Source organism: Rhinolophus sinicus, chromosome 3 (genome assembly GCF_057876585.1).
Source record: "Rhinolophus sinicus isolate RSI-liver-muscle chromosome 3, RSI-T2T, whole genome shotgun sequence".
Lineage (NCBI taxonomy): Eukaryota > Metazoa > Chordata > Mammalia > Chiroptera > Rhinolophidae > Rhinolophus > Rhinolophus sinicus.
The window spans coordinates 110,321,922-110,343,294 of NC_142503.1; the positions used below are offsets into that span (position 1 = coordinate 110,321,922).

The window sequence follows — 21,373 nt, forward strand, 5'->3', positions numbered from 1 at the left end:
TTCTAAACTCTTGTGCTAGTCTACTGCCTTTTGTAATTTATTAAAGTGTTAGCTGAGTTCTTCTTACTATATTGTATAGTGCCCAGTGACTGTCCCAAATAAGCAAGTCTTTCATTGGAGATACCTGTCCTTCCTTAGATATCAGACTAACTGGCTGCCCTGCAACCTCAGCTTCATAAAAATCAAATAAACTTATGATTTTGGAGATTATCTGGTTTTTTGTTGTTATTATAAGGAAATAATACTCTTGCCAACTTTATACTTCCTAAGCTAAAGACAGAAGTCATAATCACTCAGAAATAATCTTTAATATATATTCAAGTTCAAAAAACAAAAAATAAATGTAATAAAGAAATGGCCAATTAAAATAAAAAAAAAGAAAATACTGAAACAGGTTGTTATCCTGGAGCAGAAAATGGCTTTCTAAACATGACACTGAAGTAGAAACTAAAAAAGAAAAACTAGGACTGTATAAAATAGCTACCTCTTCCTAAGGCAAATAAACCACTACAAACAAAACAAAAAGGTAAAGGACAGACAAGGAATACTGTTAGCAATATACATGACAAAGTACATGTCAACAGTTCAACTATTTAACAGTTTGTGACAGGATATTTAGTCTGTTTTCTGTCTTCTCAAATTCTTTCCCCTCCTAATTTCAGGTGAAAAGAATCATATTATATGGAATTGTAGTGTTAGGTAACAGAAGAAAATTTAAAACACATTTCTGTTAAAATTTATGTATCTTTTTTCACAGTCCTCAAATTTTACTAGCCTGTATCTATTTTTTAAGTTAGAACATGCCAAAGTAGAAACGTAGATAATGCTTACTGGGTTTCAAAGTATTGTGCATATATTACCTATCTTGACCCTTGGGATTACTATCTTTATACTATAGGTGAGGAGACTCAGGCTCAGAGAAATTAGGTACTTTTTTGATCTCCAATCTGTAAGACTTACTCTAGTCAACTGTAACCTAATTATACCTTCAAGAAATAACTTGGTGCAAAAAATAAGCCTGGGACAATTTGAAACTGGAACCGCCAATTTGAGAGCCATCGTGTAGACACTGGAGCAGGCTGCTAGGTCATAAGGAACTGAGAAACCCGGAATAAAAAGAAATAGAAGTCTAGGTCTAGGTCTCACTCCCAAGTGACAATAAAAGAAAGTAAATCAATATTTACAGTTAAGGGATTCCTAGTACTATGACTTTAACACACATTTTAGGAAAACTGCTGTAAACTTATAAACAATAGACTTTTAAAAACTGAAAATGAGGGGCGGCTGGCTGGGTTAGTTGGTTAGAGTGCGGTGCTCACAACACCAAGGTCGCCAGTTTGATTCCCACATGGGCCAGCAGCTGTGCCCTCCACAATTAGAGTGAAAACAATGACTTGACTTGGAGCTGATGGGTCCTGAAAAAACACACTGTTCTTCAATATTCCCCAATAAAAATTTAAAAAAACAAAAAAAAACTGAAAATGGCTTTAGGGATTATTTTAGCAACAGCCAGATAGGGAGAAGCTGGAAACTGGACTACTTAGCCATTTTGGAAGGAAAGAACTCTAAGGAAGGAAATCAGGTGGTGCCCTAAATGCCTCTCCGCAATCAGAACAGCGTTACATACCTGAAGCCTCAGTGGGGGAAAGAAAAGTTAATCTGGGAGGCACTAGTTCTGAACATGTAACTTCTGTTCATTTTACCTGCAGGAAGCCCATTTTCCTATAGTCTTTTTTATAAAATTAGCAAGTTTCCTTATTAAGGAAACTATTAACATATTTAAAAAATTAAAACCTAAGCATCCATATATGAATTATCCATATAATGTAGTGTGCTGTTCTCTTGTTTGAAGAATTTTCACCACTAGCTCATTTTTCTGACCTAGTTATATAAAACACAAAAGAAAGCAAAACCAAAAAACACCTTTTGGTAAACATATGAAGGTGTTTTCCTCTACTTTGATCCATACCTTCAATTGAATTGGGAATTTGCCACAGTCTTTCTGTGAATCAACAGCAGTGAACAATGATGAGCTAGATCCAGTTTTAGTCCGGCTCTGAGGCCTGCAGTCCGAGACATCAAAAACTGTATCGTTTAAATGAAGTGGTGTGTGTTGTTTCTGCTTTGGCAACTGATTAACAATTGGATCAGAATGGTTCTCGGCCGGCATGGAAGACCCAGAAGGCACTAAATTCAAATAATGGTCCCGTTGTTGGCTCTTTTTATGGATGCTTGGGTTGCCCACATTACTGGATTCTCCTTTATCATTTACATTGTCTTCCTCCTCACTTGAATCATCTGGTAAAATAATTCTGGATAATTTCTTTTTTGCACGTGTACCATTTTGTCTCATCCCCATTTCTTTTAGCTTTACTGCACGTCGTGTTTTATATTTTTCACTCCCATTAGCAAAGCAATCTTCACTTATTAAATCAAAATCAACACACACTTCTTGACTTGATTGGCTTTCAGTCGACTCCCCTTCATCTACACAAAAACTGTCTTCTAAGTAGGTTTCATCTTGCTCAGGAATCTACAGTAAAAATACAGATAGGAATATTACACATTTTTTTCATAAAATCAGCAGGTATTTAACATATTCTTTTAAGTATGTGAGATCTTTATGAATATTTACTTCACTTTATTAATTCAGTCACTTGCTCACCTAAGATATACTGAGTATATTCTTTATGGAAGAAAGTGGGGACTTAGGGGACAAAAAATAATGACTTAACCTCTAGAAATTAACAGTCTAGTGCAGGTAGCCAGAAAAATAAACAGTAATTTATACACAATGTGATGAGTTTTCATAATAAACACAATGGAAATACAGATATAATATCTCTATATTTGTATGATGTTATCCTATGAATATGATATATGACTCATTCACATATGAATGAACCTATTATCAAGCCAAACATGACAATTTATAAATTTAGACTAATATAAAACTATTATCCACAAATGAATAATCCATAATTTTTAGAATACAACAAATTTTATGAAAAAAATTTTCAAGAAAAATATGACAACATAAGAATTAAAAATTTAACTACTAGACGATGAAGTTTTATTCATTTCCTTTAATCATTCTAATTGGAAAATAATGTAATAGTACATTCTAATTAGCTCAAATTAAAGAAAGGATAATTTGATCAAATTAGGGCTAACAGGGACTTTGAGAATTCATTTAATCTACCTTCCTGACTCAGGGCAGAAATTATCCCAATTAGCTCCGATAGTCCAGTTTTAGAAACAAAATGGAAGTTTCATTAACAGGAACATATTTTGACAGCATCATCAGGAAATTCTCCACTACATCTCTAGAATTCATACCTGTGAGAAAACGTTTATGTTGCTACGTTTCTTATGGATCATTTTATACCGATTGCTCATCAATGGACTGCGCACAGATTTCAGGTAAATAGCTCTCATTTCAGAATCTGTGTAAAGATAATAAGAATTTCAAATAGAAAAATTGTTTAAATGAAAGCTAGCAAAGTGTTTAACTTTGACTTATTCCAAATTCACATGATTCCAACCTTGGGGAATTATTTTACACAACAGATATTTAGTACATATCGAAACATGTCTAAAAACAATCACTTAAAAATGCAAAGTTAGGAGTTTTGCCTTTGAAATCAGACCATCTAGTTAGGTGATCATGGACAATTTATTTAAGCTCTCTACCTCAGCTATCTCTCTCCTCCAAAAATAAGGATCCGGATAGTGTCTATTCATAAAAAAATAAATGTATAAAAAGACCTCAGGATTGTACCTGATTTATAGAAAGTATTTGATACAACACAAGAAATCCACGCAAAAAAAGAAAACATGCTTAAAAACATCAAAAGCCACAGCCCAATAGTATGTAATAATCTTCAGTCAAGCAAAAACTAGAAAACATACAGGTTTTTCTTTATCTTTAAGGTTATAATCAGAAAAGTAACTTTATTTTTGTCTCCCATTCCCCTTACCTTTTGGGGTAATTAACATGCATTATTTTCAGAGATAACATTGCTAATTTAATGAATAGTGCTTAGTACAAGATGTATAAACTTTTCTTTGAATAACATTTCCTTTATCTTCATTCCATAGCTAGCTTCAACTATTAGATAGCCTCCTGACCTAACTATCCAATTGCTACTCATGCTAAATCCTTACAAAGTTAGTGAGACACTTACTTGCCATTCGGTGTTTAGAAGGATGCAGAATTAGGCATGAAGTACATACAGTAAAATCTGTCCTCTCTAGGGCACAGTTCTTGACAAATGCATAGTTCTGGCAATCACTAACCTATTTGCTGTCCCTATAGCTTTACTTTTCCAGAATGTCATGTAAATCAAAGTATACAGTATGTAAACTTTTGAATCTGGCTTTTTTCACTAAGCATAATTCATGTGACATTTACATACCTATCATTTTTTAAAGCTATAACAAAGAGTACATAAGAAATGAAACATGAAAAAAACATGAATTTTGAGGTTAAAAAAAACCACCTTTGAAAACCTACATACTTCAAACATATTATGCCTAAAATGGAGTTTCAGATCTCCTTACTCTCCATCCCAACTGCTCCACCTGCAGCCTTTCTGTTGCTCACGCCCACTGACTCCTTTTTCTCTCTAATTCATCAGAAATCCTGTACATACGGACAATTCAATCTTGGTCACCCACTCACTGCTACCACCTTGGTAGAAACCATGATAATTCCTTGATTAGATGACTTCAATAGCTTCCTACGTGGTGTCTTCTCCCACCTTTGCTCCCCTGTGGTCCATTTCCAACACAGAAGCTAGAGTGAGACTACTAAGTAGGTCAGGTCATGAGCTGGCTGCTCATTACTTCTCTGGTCTGGTCTCACTTTCTACCACTCCCCCTCTCCCTCATTCCATTCCAGCCACAATGCTGTTCCGGGAACTTGCCAGGCACACTCCCACCTCAGGGCCTTTACACCGCCATTGTCTGCGTCTACAGTCTCCCACCAAACCTGCAAAAGCCACTTGTTAACGAGCATCGCAGGCATAATACTAAGACACTTTATTCTGCAAATTGTATCAGCATCAATGACAGCACTGAAAACTGCGTGTTTAAGACCTTTCTTATTTAAAGTCATGAACCTTGGGAAACTTTGTTGTCTTAAATAATATCAGGAACTGCAAGAGCAGAGTAAGTGGCAAGACCTGTAAAGATCAGAACACTGAAGAGCCCACTAGAATCTTTCCTATTTCTATTTCAGTCAATCTGAGTCAGATTCTCTCAAAGATGTGTAAGATCTGCTCAAGCACTGTTTGGAGACACTGTTTACCAAAAGTAGATCTCTGTTACTCGGCAAATTTAATAAATTTAGCTTTGTATCCCAGCTGGTTTTAATAATGCACAGTGCTCAACTTCTCATCTCCTTCTGCAGTTTGACCAGTGTCATCTTCTCAATAAGGAGTGCCCCTAAATACCTTCTATAAAACTGCAGCTTGTTCGTTTTTAATCCTCCTACCCCCGACACTACAAATCCTCATCTTACTCAATTTTTTCATTTTCCTATACATTTTTCATCTTATAATATACTAAATAATGTAGTTATCATATGTATTGTTTGTCTCCTTCCATTCAAATGTAAGCTTCATAAGGGCAGGGGTTTTTGTCCATTTTGCGCACTGGTACAGCTTTCTCAAGAACTTTACATAGTACTAGGCACATAGTAGGAACTAAATACTTGTTAAATGGACATTTGGTACTGAGTCAGCCTGGTTGTTCTTGGGAGATATAATCAAATTAGCAGAAGCCTATAAACAACCAAGTCTAAAATAGAGCAAATATACCAGAATTTGAATGAAAATGACCAAATATTTCACACATACCAAATTTAATTCCCTTTAAAGTCAAGGTTCTTTGAAAAGTGACTAAAATATTTAAACATAACCACATTAAAAAAACCTGAAAATTAAGGAAAAAGAAGCATCATTATATCATTTACCATCTATGGCCTGTGAAAGTTGAGTCTCATCATTTAAGAAGTCAAGTAATGAGGAATCTTTTTCATTTTCTGACTCATCATTTTCATCTGATGAAACACAGTCGGCATCTTCTTGGGAAAGTTCTGCTTCATCGTGTAAAAACTTCCTAGCTACAAGCTAAGACAAATTAGAAAACAAGAAGATAACCATTAAGAAAATCATTTACTTAAATAATTGGAAATAGTTCTGGAAAACAGATTTCTTGCCAATGCTTTTAAGACAAAAAATAAAAATAGAAAACTGTAAGAACTGATAAAAGTCCTATGCCTATTTAAGTTTCTTCTCATAATTCTTATAAGTAAAATAAAGTACAAGTCAGCTTGTTAGCTTGTGGTCAGCTTGTGGAATGTTTCTTATTCTTTCTTTTTTTTTTTTTAATAAGCATAAAGTCACCTGAGTCTTCTGGCTATTTTAATTTTTGCCAGAAAAATACTGCACCACAAAAGGACTGACCAGAAAAACGTACTGAGAATTTTTTTCCAGGGATTTGAATATTGGATAGAGGTAAGAAAAATAATACAATGATTGTGAAAGCAAATATTCCAAAACTCAGATTTCTGTCTCTGTATATTCTTCAATTTGAATCTTAAATTCTCAATACACCAAAGTGTCTTTATTCAAAATAACACAACACTGCCGGATAGTTTCAAAACACAACAAGAAAGAAAAATACCACAACTTGAGATTATAATTCCAGTAAAAAAAAAAAAGCAAAATTAGAGTAAAAATATTTTTTAATTTTGGGATTTTTTTTTCTATAAAGAAATTATAGAGAAATCTACTTCTATGTAAAATCTAATGTTCTTCACTAATTAAATGAGTATATAGGATATACACAATATATATAGAAATAAAAACCAAAAAAAGTTTACCTTTAGTTGACTCTGTCTTTTTTGGATTTTGATGCCTCTTTTGGAATTCCTGCTATGACCTTTGAAGTCTTCTAATTGTGGATGTTGTTTGTGAAAATTCTCACTCTCATCACTAGATGATAATTCTAACTATAATAATTTAATAAAATTATTGCATAAGAAAATATAATTATTGTATCTTAATGTATTGTTCAAGGGTTGTTGCTTTTATTTTCATTTTTTAAAGTGTTTTCTTGTTAAAAACATAAAATGCTCTCACAACTTAGACATGTTACAAATATATAATATTAATAATTGAAAAGTTAGGTAATAATAAGTACTAATATACTAAATTAGGTAATAGAAGTAATACTAGTATAGTATTCATTCAATTTAGTATTACATCAAATGTATTTGATGAAAACTTATATTTTTAATTTAACTGTTTCATTTAGAAGACCCTGAAGGGCTTCACAAAATATAATTAAGTCTGTAAATATAGGTATCAAAATCAGTCCAAGCATACAGGAAGGAGTCCTGTCTAACCAAGAAACCAATATAACAATAACAAATTTGGACTAGGAGGCCTATCACTATATCTTTTACAGAGTAATATAAAACCAATCAAAAGAATCAAAGGAAGTTTATCAAAATAATTTCAATTAATAGAAATAATTTTAAAGTCGATTCATCATTAGCATTATCAATATTTTAATTCACATCTGGTAAGTCAATCAGACATTCTAGTTAAGGTAGCAAGTTGAAGTAATTTTTATTGTTTTATATGCGTATACAAATATGGACTGACTGCCTTTTTAATTAACAGGATTTACTATCTACTTTTCTATTAACTCTATATCTGTAAAGTCAAATACACCTTCATTCACCCATACACATATTTTTCTTACAATATTTATTCCAAAAGAATTTGAATTACTATATATTATCTGTGTATGCACTTACTTTCTTTGGAGGACCCCTGCGCTTTTTTACAGCATGAAGCGGAGAATCAACTTCACTATTTTTCTGATCCTAATAAAATAGATAAACAGATAAAGTAAAAGGTTAAAAAAAAAAGACATAAGGACAAATAAAAAGCCTTTATATGATCACACTATTGTGATCACTGAATGACTCACCTCGGGGGATTCTAAAACATTTCCTTTGTTTTTTCTCCTTTTTCTTCGGAAAATCTCATCATCTTCACTTTCATTGCTTGTTAATTGTTCACCTAAATTTATTTAAAAATAATAAATCTGGTCAATAGGTTTAAGTTTATCCAACCACAACTATTTTATTGATGAGTACAGTAAGAATTGTTTGTCAATCTCAACGTTTATGCACTCTCAAAAAAGATAGTTTTTCAGAAGTTTAGCCAAAAAATCAGCATGGGAAGAGACAGAAAAATAAAACAGCGCCAGTGAGAAAATTAAGAGATGATAACTTTTACTAATGAACACATACTTGACTCAGGTTCAATTTTACAAGTTAAATGAAAAGAGGCCAGAAGAGTATAAAATGTAATTTTATTAGTTAGTGGCTCTAGAATTCATCTCTGAAAACTACAGTCTTTCTGCCCTTTGTGTCCTGTTCTCTTTCTACTTGGAGGAGTTAAAGAATGATAATGCAGGGTGCAAAACAATATATAGATTATTTGTATGTACGTATGTATATATACGTACATATACATCTGTATTTGTGCACAGGCATAAAATAAAAATTGGTAAAATATTCACCAAAATATTGTGACTAGAACACATGTGGGGGGTGAAAGAATGCTAAAAACAAAACTCTCATGGATGAAATCAAATGCTTCAAATATTCAGGTATTTAAACAAAGCTCTATTTCTGCACTTCCATAAAATTTTGATTGAGGATACCTCTTTGTCTTTATGAAAACCTCTGTGAGAACCCTGTGGTTTTTATAAGATATGTACATAAATTCTTTGATGCACCTCCTTGCAAAAGGTAAATCAGAATTCCTCTCCCCTTAAGTGTCGGACTTGCTTCTAAGAAAAGAACATAATGCAAGTGAAGGTATGTTTACTTCAGAGTGCAGGTTATAAAAGTCATTTTGGCCTCATCCTTGTTCTCTCTCGTATTACTCCCTCTGGAGGAATCAAGATGCTATACTGTAAGGCTGTAAGAAGCAACCCTGTGGAGAGGCCAATGTGGCAAGAAACCAAGGCCTCCTATCAATAGTAACGCGATCCTGCAAGCTGACTCAAGCCTTCAGGTAACTCCAGCCCGGCCAACACTCTGATTGCAACTTCATGAAACATCCTAAGCCAAACCACTCAGCTAAGCCACTCTTGAATTCCTGCTCCACGGAAACTGTGAAATAATACGTTTGTAATTTTAAGCCATTATTTTGGGGGTAATTTGTTAATGCAGCAAGAGATAAATAACACAGAATTTGGTACCTAGAAATAGGGAATTGCCATACCAAAAACCGACACTGTGGAAGGAGCTTTAGAACTAGATTGGGGACACAAGCTATAAGGATTTTTGTGTTGTTTTAATGAAAGGTTAAAGAGATTCAAAGGAATTGTCTGTAGGAACAATTTCTAGGAAGATGAATGGTCATTAAGTTGGCTATGGGTGAGAGATTAAAGAAAATCTTATTAGAAATCGTAGGAAAGAGAATCCTTTATGTAGTGCCAGAAAGTTTAGCAACATTGCAGGAAAGGAGGAAATGTACCTGATGAATGAGGTGATCTAGCTAAGGGGATTACTAGACAAAATGTTTAAGGTGTCACCTGTGCTTCTTGCTGTTAATGTAAATTGCAAAAGGAAATAAACTAAATAAAGATCTATTAAACATGAAACAGTAGAGTCTTGTTGCTTCTCCAGCTGGTAAACAATGTGAAATTAAGAAATTTTCCAGGCAAGGAGCTAATCTAGAGGACTGCCAGGAAAATACTGTGCCGATGAAGCTGAGGGTGTAACTGTAAATGCTTTAAGACCTCAGAAAGATCAAAGGTGGTGCCTCAAAGTACCATTCAGTTAGATAAAGGCCCTTTAAATATTTTAAGGATGTCTCTCACAGATCCTCTCAAATAACAGCCCTTCTAAGAAGATTAAAGAACTATCTCCAGACATCTCGCAGAAGCCCAAGCTTCTGAAAAGGAGTTACCTCTATAAGATTTGTGGGCATGGCTAGTGTCTAATGGAATGAACCCCAATTAGATTCACAAGCCAGCTACAACTGAAAAGGGCAGACAGGATGAAATGAAATGAGGCCTTTGGATTCTCAAATTTTACTAAAAGGAAGCAGGCAGAGAAAACTCCATAGGTACTACCAGTTATGAAAAAGGATCGAGCATCCAGGACAAAGCCAAGAACCATGAAGGCTTATTCCCAGGCTTTAAGTCCTAATCAAGGGACTTCCAATCTTCGTTCTGCTGGATTTTAGAATTGCTGTGGACCAGAGATTTCTGTGTGCCTCCCATCACTCCTCCCCCATTCTGAACACGCCATGTTGAAAACAGATTCTCCATGCCCAGTCAAGTCTCCAGATGACTGCAACCCAAGATGAAATCTTGATTGTAACCTCATGAAAAACCTAAGCCAGAACAACCCAGTTAAACAACTCTTGAATTCCTAAACTACAGAAACTGTGAGATTCATGTTTGTTATTTTAAGCCGTTAAGTTTGGGGGAACAATTTGTTACACAGCAATAAATAACTGACACAAATTAATACAGTTTAAATTTCTCCTCACACTCTGTGTCAATAAAACATCTTGAATAAATCCTTTTTGTAGATGGCATTGTATAATCCAACCAATTTTTCTTTTTTCATTACCTTCTAAGGAAGCTAGAATTCAATGCAGGTCTCAGCTACAGTAACCACCTGATTCCAGGAGGGTTTCAACTGCTTTAGTGGTGTTTTACTGAACTAGTTTTTTTATACATATAACAGGGCAAATGATCGTAAATCCTCTCTTTCAATTAGGAGGAATAAAAAATACTAAATAAATATTCTAATAAATAATTCCCTAATATATGTAGTCATAATTATATTGCCCATGGTTAGTAGTTAAATACAATGGTAGAAAACAAGTTTTAATACATATCTCACACAAAGACAAAAAATGATTTCATCCAAAAACAGACAATATAAAGGTGTTAAAGCAAATATTAAAGGCTCACAGGAAATATACACAAATACATGCCAGAGTATATCCAAAACTATGCAAAATAGTCAATTTTTAAAAACTACATATATTTCCAGAACTCACTTTAAACAAGCTTTTAAGTAAAACATTCATGAATCATGCCCTGCATGCTACTGAGAACAGCATAAGAAAAATATTTACAGAAGAAACTCGTTTTATCCTACAACTACTGCTTTACACAGCCATAAGGAGTAAAATCCCTAAATGGCCTGCTGTAATTAATCATCTATACATAAACCAGAATTGAGTTCTACAACAGGATTTAAAAGACACTTAAATCACTTTACTATCAAACATCTATCACTATATTTTCTAGCTTTTCTGTAAATTAGATAATAGAAATGCGTCTTCTGTGGTTTTGTCTCACTCCTCCAAACACACTCTTATTTCTCAACTGTTTTGCTATATAACCCTGTACTTTAGACTATCCTACCAAAATCTTACACTTTCCTTCTTAGCCTTTGTTTTCTTCATTTTATAACATCCAAATTCTCTTTATTATTTTCAACAAATCCCTCATAAATATTCCTGAGGAGCCAAAATGAAAATTTACATTAAAAAAAATCCTTATTTCCAATCTAATCCAGTTCAAAATTTCGACATGTTCTGAACCTCCTAAACATCCACTATTGTTGCCACGCAGCAGCCTACCCATCTGTCTCCTGGTACCTGCCCCTAAAGCAAGGAGAGTCTGTGAGACGGATCCTTTCAGGGACTTTGCTTCACCTTTGTGTTTACACCTTATGTCTCCCTGTTTGGCCCCAGAAAGATGGCTGGTCAGCCAATGACGAGTAAGATTCCCCACAGGGTGGGGACAACTCAAGCCAGGCGCAGTCGAGCGGGGACCAGCAGGAGAACCCACGGGGTTCATAGAGGTGGGCACAGCCCCCACCTTCCCCAGGCTAAGGAGAGCCTCTGCCTCTGTGGCTGCATTGCTTCCCAAAACCTGCAGGGGAAGAGATTCAATGCTGTGCTCTCCATCTATTCATATGCATAAAGGTTTTGTCCCTTGGGGAGGTACAAACATCTTGAGACTTAAGGTTCAGCTGCCTGCAGGCAAGGGTGATTGGCTTGAATCAGTTTCCTATTATGATGTATGGGATTCACAGATCTTGAGATTGACAAGCTTTATCTCCTTTACTTCCTCATCTAACAAATAAAACCTATGTGTAGGCCCAATTCGGGGCCTAGTCCTTGAGGCTGGAGACCCTTGGCCACGCTTGCACTCTATTCATGGCTACAGTCTTTTCTTAACCCTGCACCACCAGCCTCACTCCCCACAACTCTCATGGCATAGACGGGACACACTATCTTATTATTCCTTTAGTAGTTATTTACACATTTTACTAGTATCTTTTCAAATGTGTATATCACACAGTGGTTTGTTTTACAATCAAGTCCTATGGCCAAATCTTACACTTCTATTCACAGTGTAATACCTTTCCCTTGGGTGCATGCCACAAATATTTATGTAGATAAAATAAATCGTATGTCAGTAAGCATCCACTTAAGAAATATATAATACATTATCTAATTAAATACATCACATACTGAGAAATTACATTTTGAAACATTACAGGTTACCTAATTATTCTAGAAAGATTAATGTTTTATAAAGATGAAATCTTACCTTCAGCAGAATAACAGGCTTGATGCAGACTGATTTGTTCCCTGCTTTTAGCCCTTTCTATACAAAGTCCTGAATCATCAAAAGTGGAATTCAATGTTTCTTTGAAACTTTGTAGATTTATTTTTCCTTTATTAGAATTTGGAGTCCTAGGCATTTCTTTTCTCTGTTTAGAAAATGAGTTCAATGTGTTTGATTCAGAAAGTGGTGTACTCATAACTTTTTCTCCTACTGGCAAAGCAAACTGAGAATAAATAGGAGACATAAATTGTTTATTTTTTGCTGCACTCAATGAAAAACGTGCAGAAGTTGGGTTCTGCTTATCTTCACTTGATGAGACAGTAATGGTTCTATTTATAGAACTATCAACATGATCCCTTGATATTACTGGTTGATTTGAAACATAATTTGCAACACTTATCTCCTTACTATCCAAATACCTTCCAGATAAACCATCTAAAAACTTATTCTTATTTGTATCTGATGCATGTTCCAATACTTCATCCTCAGAATCTGGACTACAAAATCCTAAATCAAAGGTAACAGAAAATAAATCCTTAGAGCAGTCAAAAACATATTCATCATTCTTCAGTTTTTCCTCACGTACACCTGTTGTATCTTCATGCGATTTCCAACTATTAGTACCGTAGATAATTTGATCTTGGGGTTCAGAGTTGTCTAACAAAAGTTCATCAGAAATTAAGAACTGAGAGACCAATGTCATTTCGCCTGTATCAGTTTTGTCTGACATACATAAAGATTTGCATTTATTGTTTGAGGGAGAAAGGCTTACATCATTAAACTCTGTGTTAACATCTTCAAATAGTAGTAAACTCTCATCCTGATCAGTGAACAATTTTTGGAGGCCATTGTTATCAGCACAATTGTTTTCTTCAGCAAAACACTTAGGAGAGCCTGTGTTTATTTGAGTATGATTTTTAGATACTAAATTTTCATTTTTAATATCTTTAGATACTTCATCATCATAGCCACAGAAGCTTGGCTCATCAGAAATCTTATTATTAGTTGCACCATAAAGGCAGTTTTTTTCAGGAGGATGATTAATAAATTTAAGTGAAGTCACTTCTAAATTCTGTTGAGAATTTACAGCTGAATGTGACATTAAACAGGTAGATTTATCATTTTGTAAATACTCTCTGTGAGGTAGGCAAAGCACATTTTCAAGTGCAATTTCATATTCCAAATCTGAGAGTCCACTGAGAGGTGGAGGAGAATGAGATAAAAATCTCTCTACATTAGCAAGTACCTCTTTTGTTAAGGAATAACAATTATAAAATTGGTTATCTCTTCTAGCTATACAAAGCTCTTCCTCAAATGGAAGAAATAAACTCGATAAACCAGATTTCTCATCACTGAAACTGTTATAACCAGAATCTGAAAAATTCCCAGCAAATGAAGTAGCAGATTTATTTGTAAACTGACATTCTGTTAATAATCCACATGGCTGGTTAACATTTTCACTGACAGTGCATGCAGCAGCAACTTCATCTGTATGTGATGCCCTTTTATCATTTAGGTCTACCTGAAAAATATTTTCAGCAGCTGAACTGCCACCAGTATCTACAGAATCCATAACAACATCATTTTCTTTTTCAGGTCGATCTTTTCTCAGTTCTTTAGGAGCATTTTTCCTTAGAGAAACAATTTTAGTAGGTTTGATATGAGTTTGTTGAAAAATTTCAGCACATTCATCATCAGATTCTGTCACTGAGAAAGAACTGGCTTGATTTGTATTCTTTGTAAATGAAGATTTCTTGTTACTACTAAAGGTGCCGTTGGCAAGAAGATTGTATTTGTTCCTGGGAGCACTAAATGTTGAGATAACATCTTCCATTTTTAAATAAGGTTTAATTTCCAATTCATAGCTGCATTCTCCCTATAAAGAAGGAAAGTGAAAGAGTCACAGAAAAATAAAACAAAACAAAAAAGGCAATTCTAACAGATGAGTTTTACTCTGTTAAACTATTTTCTAAACAATACTACGTTATTCAAAAGATTTTCTTTTACCTTAAAAATTATTCTGATAAATCAAACAAATTATAAATATGACTACTGTGAAATTATGATAAATTTCTTTAATCAGTTAACATTTTTGTATCCCCAGTGCTTAATACATGGAAGACCCATGATAACTACTTGTAGAAAGAACTAACTTAATGAATACAGAAAATAAAATTATGAACACTAAGTTTTTTGACTTCTAACATTTAAACAATTACTCTAATTTCCTAAAAACAAATAATTAAGAAATTAATACATATATAAATGAAAAACACACATACATACATTGAATTTACTCTCTTGATGAAGTTAAACTAAGAACAGCTTTTAAACATCTGAAACAATGGTAGCACCTGTACGTCTACTAGGCTTTAAGCTAGAATATACTATTTTTAACAAATTTCCCAACCAAGAACTCTTACAGTGAATTTCTAAGTCTTACTTATCTCTACATTTAAAACTACAGTCCCCACCACTCCTAGCTCATCCTTCCCTCTTCCCCATGAATGCTACTTTAGTCAGGATCCCTCGACTATTAAGGGACTTAAGCAGTTAACGTTCCACTTTTTGAATAATAAATACAATAAATATTAATGTGAGAATGTCTCTCTCCCTGGTAGTCTATATGCTCCCCATAGACAGAATATTTTATCTGGCTTCTTCACTGATGTAGCCATAGGCCCTGGTACAAAGAATGACCTATGGAGGACACCAAGTAAGCATGTATGTGTTAATTTGATGGCACAAGTTTTGCTGGGATTCAACACTAATTCCTTTATCTACATGCATTCATGAACAATAATTAGTAATAAAAAAAAGCAGCTACAATCTACTGAGTACTTACTACATTACTAGTCTATGTGCTTACTTACTACATTACTAGTCTATGTGCTTTACACGTATTAAGTCATTTAATACTCATAACAACCCTACGAAGAAGGAATTATCATTATCCCCATTTTACAGATGAAACTGAGCACAAAGAGATAAAGTACTTTACAGATGCACAAGAGGTAGTGTTAGAATCTAACCCAGGCATTTCGGATTTCACTCTTATAATAGGTTTATCATTCTGACTCTCAAGGAATAATCAAGAACTGCACAAGGAATCAATAATTCTCTAACCTACCACAGGATATAAGAGACATACCAAATGACCTATGTGAAGGAGACTATTTCAATAAATCCCATCTAACAAGAATCCTAAATTAGCTTCACAACAGTTTATATCAGTCATTAAGTATATTAAAATTTAACTCTGGTCTGTCAATATTTACAGATGATGTTCTTCTAATTAAGTCTACTTCTAAGGCAGAAAACTGGATCCTTGTTGAGATCACAAGGAGCTATATAGAAAAACAAAGTATCTAGCTATAATTATTTATAATAAATACCTGTTTATTATAATGACTTCAAATTAAGAAGAATAAAGATTAAGTATTCTAGTTTCAACCATCATACCAGCAAGAGAAAGTTACAATAAAACCCAACCTCTTCATGTCTTATTTCTTCTATCATCTGCATAATGCTTATAAAATGATGGCATCGATCTGAATGGTCAACTTGATATGTAGGAAAAGGACGATCCTGCCATAGTCTCCACTCAGAGAGAGAGAGTTGACGTATTCCGATGGTTGGTTCTTGAGTCTTGATGAATGATTTTAAAAATAATAAAAATGTTAAAAACACTCATACTCAGATTTCACAAACTGATTAAAAAAACACACTTAATACGTAGGTAATCAGTCTAACATAAATTTGAATTCATTTAGATACTTTCAAATAAATTCTCACGAGTAAAAAGAAAATAATCTCACAAAGTACAAAGTTGCCCTTTAAATATATCTTTAAATAAATGTAAATTAATGCTTAAATGAGTTACTACTTGACTATATTCCTGTTTATATAGTTCCATGTTAAGAGCAAATATTTAAGAAAATGTGTGGTTTCAAAAATACTATTTTGCTAGATTTATATCCCATAATCTAATAACGAGGCATTCAAAATCTCTCAGTAATACTAATCCCAATTCTTAATGCCTCTCTTTCCCTGTTAGTGAATAAAACACAAATTCTGAATAGCCATATATTTCAAGTACTATAGAGCACTAAAACGAATTTTTCCTGAGGTTATTCTCTAGCTCTTTAGGGAGATAAGTCACTTTAACACATTCTCTTGACTTTTATTAAGTTCATCAATAATTTGTTTATAAAACAAAATAAGTAACATCCACGTTAAAGTTTTACTACAATTTCAAAGTGAAAAATAAAAACCAATTTGGTTTTTTACTACAATTTCAAAATGAAAAATAAAAACCAAAGATGCTCATGACAGCGTAATTTTATGTTAGTTAATATATTGAAAAGAATTCCAAAACACAACAGGGAATTCCAAAACACAATTAAACTATGGTATACTGCAGAGTAACATATCATGTAAATTATGCCTACATATAAATGTTCACATGGTAGAAAGTAATGAAGAAAAAGCAGAATTTATGTAAATATATTACAGTCATGTAAAGATACATGTACAATAAAGAACATAAGAAAAGTAGAAGTTTTACAAACTTAGAGTTTAATATTCTGAAAACATGTTCGACTTACTGGTCTGTTTTCCTCACTTTGTAAAGACAGAAACTGAACTTGAGGCAATGTTATTTCCTTAATTTCATCACTGTCTCTTAATCTGTAAAGTCTGTTCCATAATTTAAATTCTTCTTCTGATAAGAACCAATCTTTTTTTGAATTACTTTGCCTCATTCCTACAAATGGAATAGTAATTGAAAAGTGGTTAAAAACTCTGCTAGGCAAACACAAAATATACAACATCAACTATCTGTCTACCCATTTCTGCTAAATCACTGACTCTATTCCTTAAAACTAGTATTCTTCATATAATCACTCTGGTAATCACATCCTGCTTCTACATATCTCCTAAACGTCTCTTACCTCTTTGAAAGTACTACGTAGTGCACCCTTCTGTCTAGGAGCTAACTTTTGGTAATGATTTCATTAACAGAACAGAGCCAGGTAGCTAGGCTCTTAGTCCTGGCCATTTTTGGACTCTCGCCATTTCCATGTCTAAGACCCAGCACAGAACAGTCAGATAACTTACAAATAAAAACGAGTACCATGATTCGATCATAACATCTGAAGCTTGGGGAGGGAGGGAACCCCAAGACGAAAAAGGATTTTTAGCTTAAGTATTAAATATTGAGTCAGTGAGAAACAAATACTTTGGTTCCAGGGAGCACAGTTAGTAATGAGTGTTGCTAGCTTAAGGACTATGGAGATTTTGGTGTTATCTTGGGGTGTGTGAGGGAGGTCTAAAGGGGGCGGAAAATACCCACTGCTTTAAAAAATGACATAATAATATACTTTTTAAAAAACATAAACTAACGCTTTTTGATTTCCATAATTTCTATAAAGGAAAATTGCCAAGCTGGAAAGGATAAACATTATAAAGCAGGAACTCTTGTCCGAAACATTTAAGGGCAGAAAAAAAATCAGAAAGACTACTGAATTAGAAACAGGAAACTAGACCATATATAGTCTAGTTATACTATAGACTATAAACTAGACTAGACTATAAGGAGCTTTTGTCAAATAAGGGTTTGAACTAAGTGATCTCTCAGGTCACTTTTAGATCTAACAATCTGAGGCTCTAATCCTTTGAAATAGGAAGGTATTCCACTCTCCTAGTCACTTTAAATAAATTCAGGCCTCTAAGTCCACATAAATTATATACTAATATGCTGATTACATTTATACACACAATCTTGGCAAGATGAATCACTGACACTTGAAAAACCAGGGAAAAACGGAAAGAAGTACAGAAAAATGAAGATGAGCTAATGTTATCTCAATTTTTTAAAAAAGGACAAGTTCTGGATTTTTTCTAAAAACATTTGCCATCCATTCCTAGTAGCATTTTAGAAATAATTATTAAACATATGGTTAGTTAACATTTATAAAAATACAGTGATCACTAAGAATAATTTATGCTAAGCCAATCAAGTTTCGATGTTATTAGTTTAATAAATTCAAGAGAATTCAAAATACATACTATCTTGTCTTTTTAACCAAAAATTTGGCAAAGTCTTGTTAAAAAATCCTATTAAGTGGATTTGTATTAGGTTTAACAGGCATATCCAAAAAGCGCTGATTAACGGCTCTGAGTTAAGGGAAGAACACAGTAAAGTGAGTCCAAAGTCGGTGACTCGGAGGGAAAGGAACTTGAAACATCATGGCATGAAAACCAGAGCAACAAACTTGAGAGGTGCTGTCTTCAAATACGTAAACAACTGCTACATGGGTAACCCAAGGGTCATCACCATTCCTTGTATCTAGAAACAAAACCAAATCAGTGAGAAAAAGGTACAAAGACAGATTTTTCACCATAAGGAAGAACCTTCTATATGGAGCTGATCCACAATGGAATGAACCCTCACAAAGGAATTCAATTTCCTTTACCCGAGACATTCAAGTTGAGGCTGGATATGCATTTAACAAGAAGGCAGCAGAAAGCATTCCTGTCTTGACAGGGAATTGGACAAGATGACCCCCAAGATTCCTCCCAAATCTGAAAATACAATTCCATGATTTTGTGATTCTTTGAAAGCCCTTCTTAAAGATTAAGTAAAATTCAAAAGAAAAACTTTTTAGTTTCTCATTTTCATAGTGCTAACATTTCAAGACATTTTCTTGATATCACCAAAATCTCTGTAGTTCTTAAGCTAGCAATACTCACATTACTAATTATGCTCCCTGGCACCAAAGGATTTGTTTCTCACTGGATCAATTATCACCAATAACTTAGTCTAACTTCACCACTATTTGTTTCTTTTAAAAAAGAAAAAAAAGAATTTTCTCCTTTGTGGAAAGGGAAAGAAACCATTCTCTTTCCTTTTTGTTTTTATTTATTTTATTTGTTTCAGGTGTACAAAGCAATGTACTAGACATTTACATCCCACACAAAGTGATAAACCCCAATCTACTACCCGTCTGACATCATATATAGCTGTTATAATTCCATTGACTGTCTTCCCTATGCTGTATTCCACATCCCGTGGCTACGCGCGCACACACGCACACACACACACACACACACACACACACCTATATATACATATACATATATATATACATATATATATATATATATATATCAGTGATATATATATACATATATGTTTAATTAATTATGGTTGACATTCAATATTATTCAACTTCAGCTTCAGGTGTACAGTGTAGTGGTCAGGCATCTACACAGTCTATGAAGTGATCCCCCTGATCCCCCAGTGCCCATCTGGCACCCTATATAATCTTTACAACATTATTGATTATATTCCCTATACTGTATTTCATATCCCTGTGACTATATTATGACTACTATTTTGCACTTTATAATCCCTTCACCTTCTCCCCCATCCCCTTTTTTAGAGCAATTCCAGAGACACTTAATGTTTGTGAATCCTTTCTTTAACCCTTGGGTATGTATGCAGACCTTTGTAAAGGCTAAGCAAACCTTTAGCCAGCTTTCAACCAGAAATGTTTTTTAAGGGTCTAGGAGCAGTCTCTTTGAAATTTAAACATCAAGACAGATAGTATCCCTATCTCCCAGTCACCAGGGGAGTTTGGCTTATGTTCCTTTCTCTGAGTATGCTTGTCATAGAAATAAGAGAAGTTTTATTATTTCATTGGATGAAGGCAACTAACTATTAATAACAGAAATGCCTACCTCAATAACCAGGTGAATTTGGGATGAACTATCAAAGAATGTATAGCAAACGGTTCTGTCCTCATATGAGGACAAGTTGCTGTTAATCTTGAGAATATGTATATAAAGGATTTTAAGTGTTCAGGGTAATGAATAGGGTAGAATTTCTTTCTGTCTTTGTATTAATCTTAGTGGATTGCCTGCAGTACACACACTATAATCTGGTTTAATGCTTATTCCATAATAAAACTGTTTTCTTTCTTTTCTACATTTGTCAAGAGGATTCTCTGGGTTGGTAGGATATATTTTAATTTTCCCATCACTGAGTTTCTATTGGTCTGTATTGCCAGTGTCTCTTTCCCTTTACCACGTATCCTTTCCTTTCCAAAGACAATATCCATAACATCATAGAATGCACACTAAGTTTCTCAAAGAAGAAATATATCAATATATGATCTGTGAGTCAACAGGAAAAATATGCATGTTTCAAACACAAAATTTTTTATTTACCATTCCTATAGGAAAAGGTAGACGACTTACGCTGCAAGTTCCGAGAAGGCTTCTCTGGTTCGTAGTCACCATGCGTGATGAACATTCTGTGTAATTTTGGATTGATTCCATCAGGAACCATTCGTGGACTTCCTTGGTAAAAATGAAGGACCTGCCTGCTCCCTGAAATAGCTTTATAAATACTTCTTTTGTTGGACTGACTTTGATTATAAGTCTGCAAAAACAAATAAAGTCAAATTATATTATTTCTATAATAATCACTTAGCCATAACAAGCAGTTATATTAGTTTGGGTTTATTCTAAACAGTAAATTAAACTCTGATGCACTTAAACACTTAGGGAACAGAATATCTGTTGTCTTGAATTTGAAGCCGGTTCAATTAACTCTTATTGAAAATCATTTCAAAATCTATTATTATAAAAGCCTACCTTAATAACTATATTG

At 33.9% G+C, this 21,373-nt stretch overlaps 1 protein-coding gene across 2 annotated transcripts in view; it reads right to left on the reverse strand.

Moving 5' to 3' along the window:
• FANCM (FA complementation group M) overlaps nt 1-21,373 on the reverse strand; it is a 50,036-nt gene that overhangs the window by 5,282 nt on the left and 23,381 nt on the right. The window contains exons 11-20 of one of the 2 annotated variants that reach the window (XM_074328189.2): nt 20,929-21,142; nt 17,304-17,461; nt 16,189-16,344; nt 12,679-14,572; nt 8,008-8,099; nt 7,832-7,900; nt 6,890-7,018; nt 5,978-6,134; nt 3,340-3,446; nt 1,970-2,533 (exon numbers count right to left, since the gene is read on the reverse strand). In XM_074328189.2, the coding sequence (XP_074184290.2) occupies nt 1,970-2,533; nt 3,340-3,446; nt 5,978-6,134; nt 6,890-7,018; nt 7,832-7,900; nt 8,008-8,099; nt 12,679-14,572; nt 16,189-16,344; nt 17,304-17,461; nt 20,929-21,142 (3,540 nt within the window). The remainder of the gene's footprint in view (nt 1-1,969; nt 2,534-3,339; nt 3,447-5,977; nt 6,135-6,889; nt 7,019-7,831; nt 7,901-8,007; nt 8,100-12,678; nt 14,573-16,188; nt 16,345-17,303; nt 17,462-20,928; nt 21,143-21,373) is intronic. The other variant, XM_019751723.3, reaches the window with a different exon arrangement.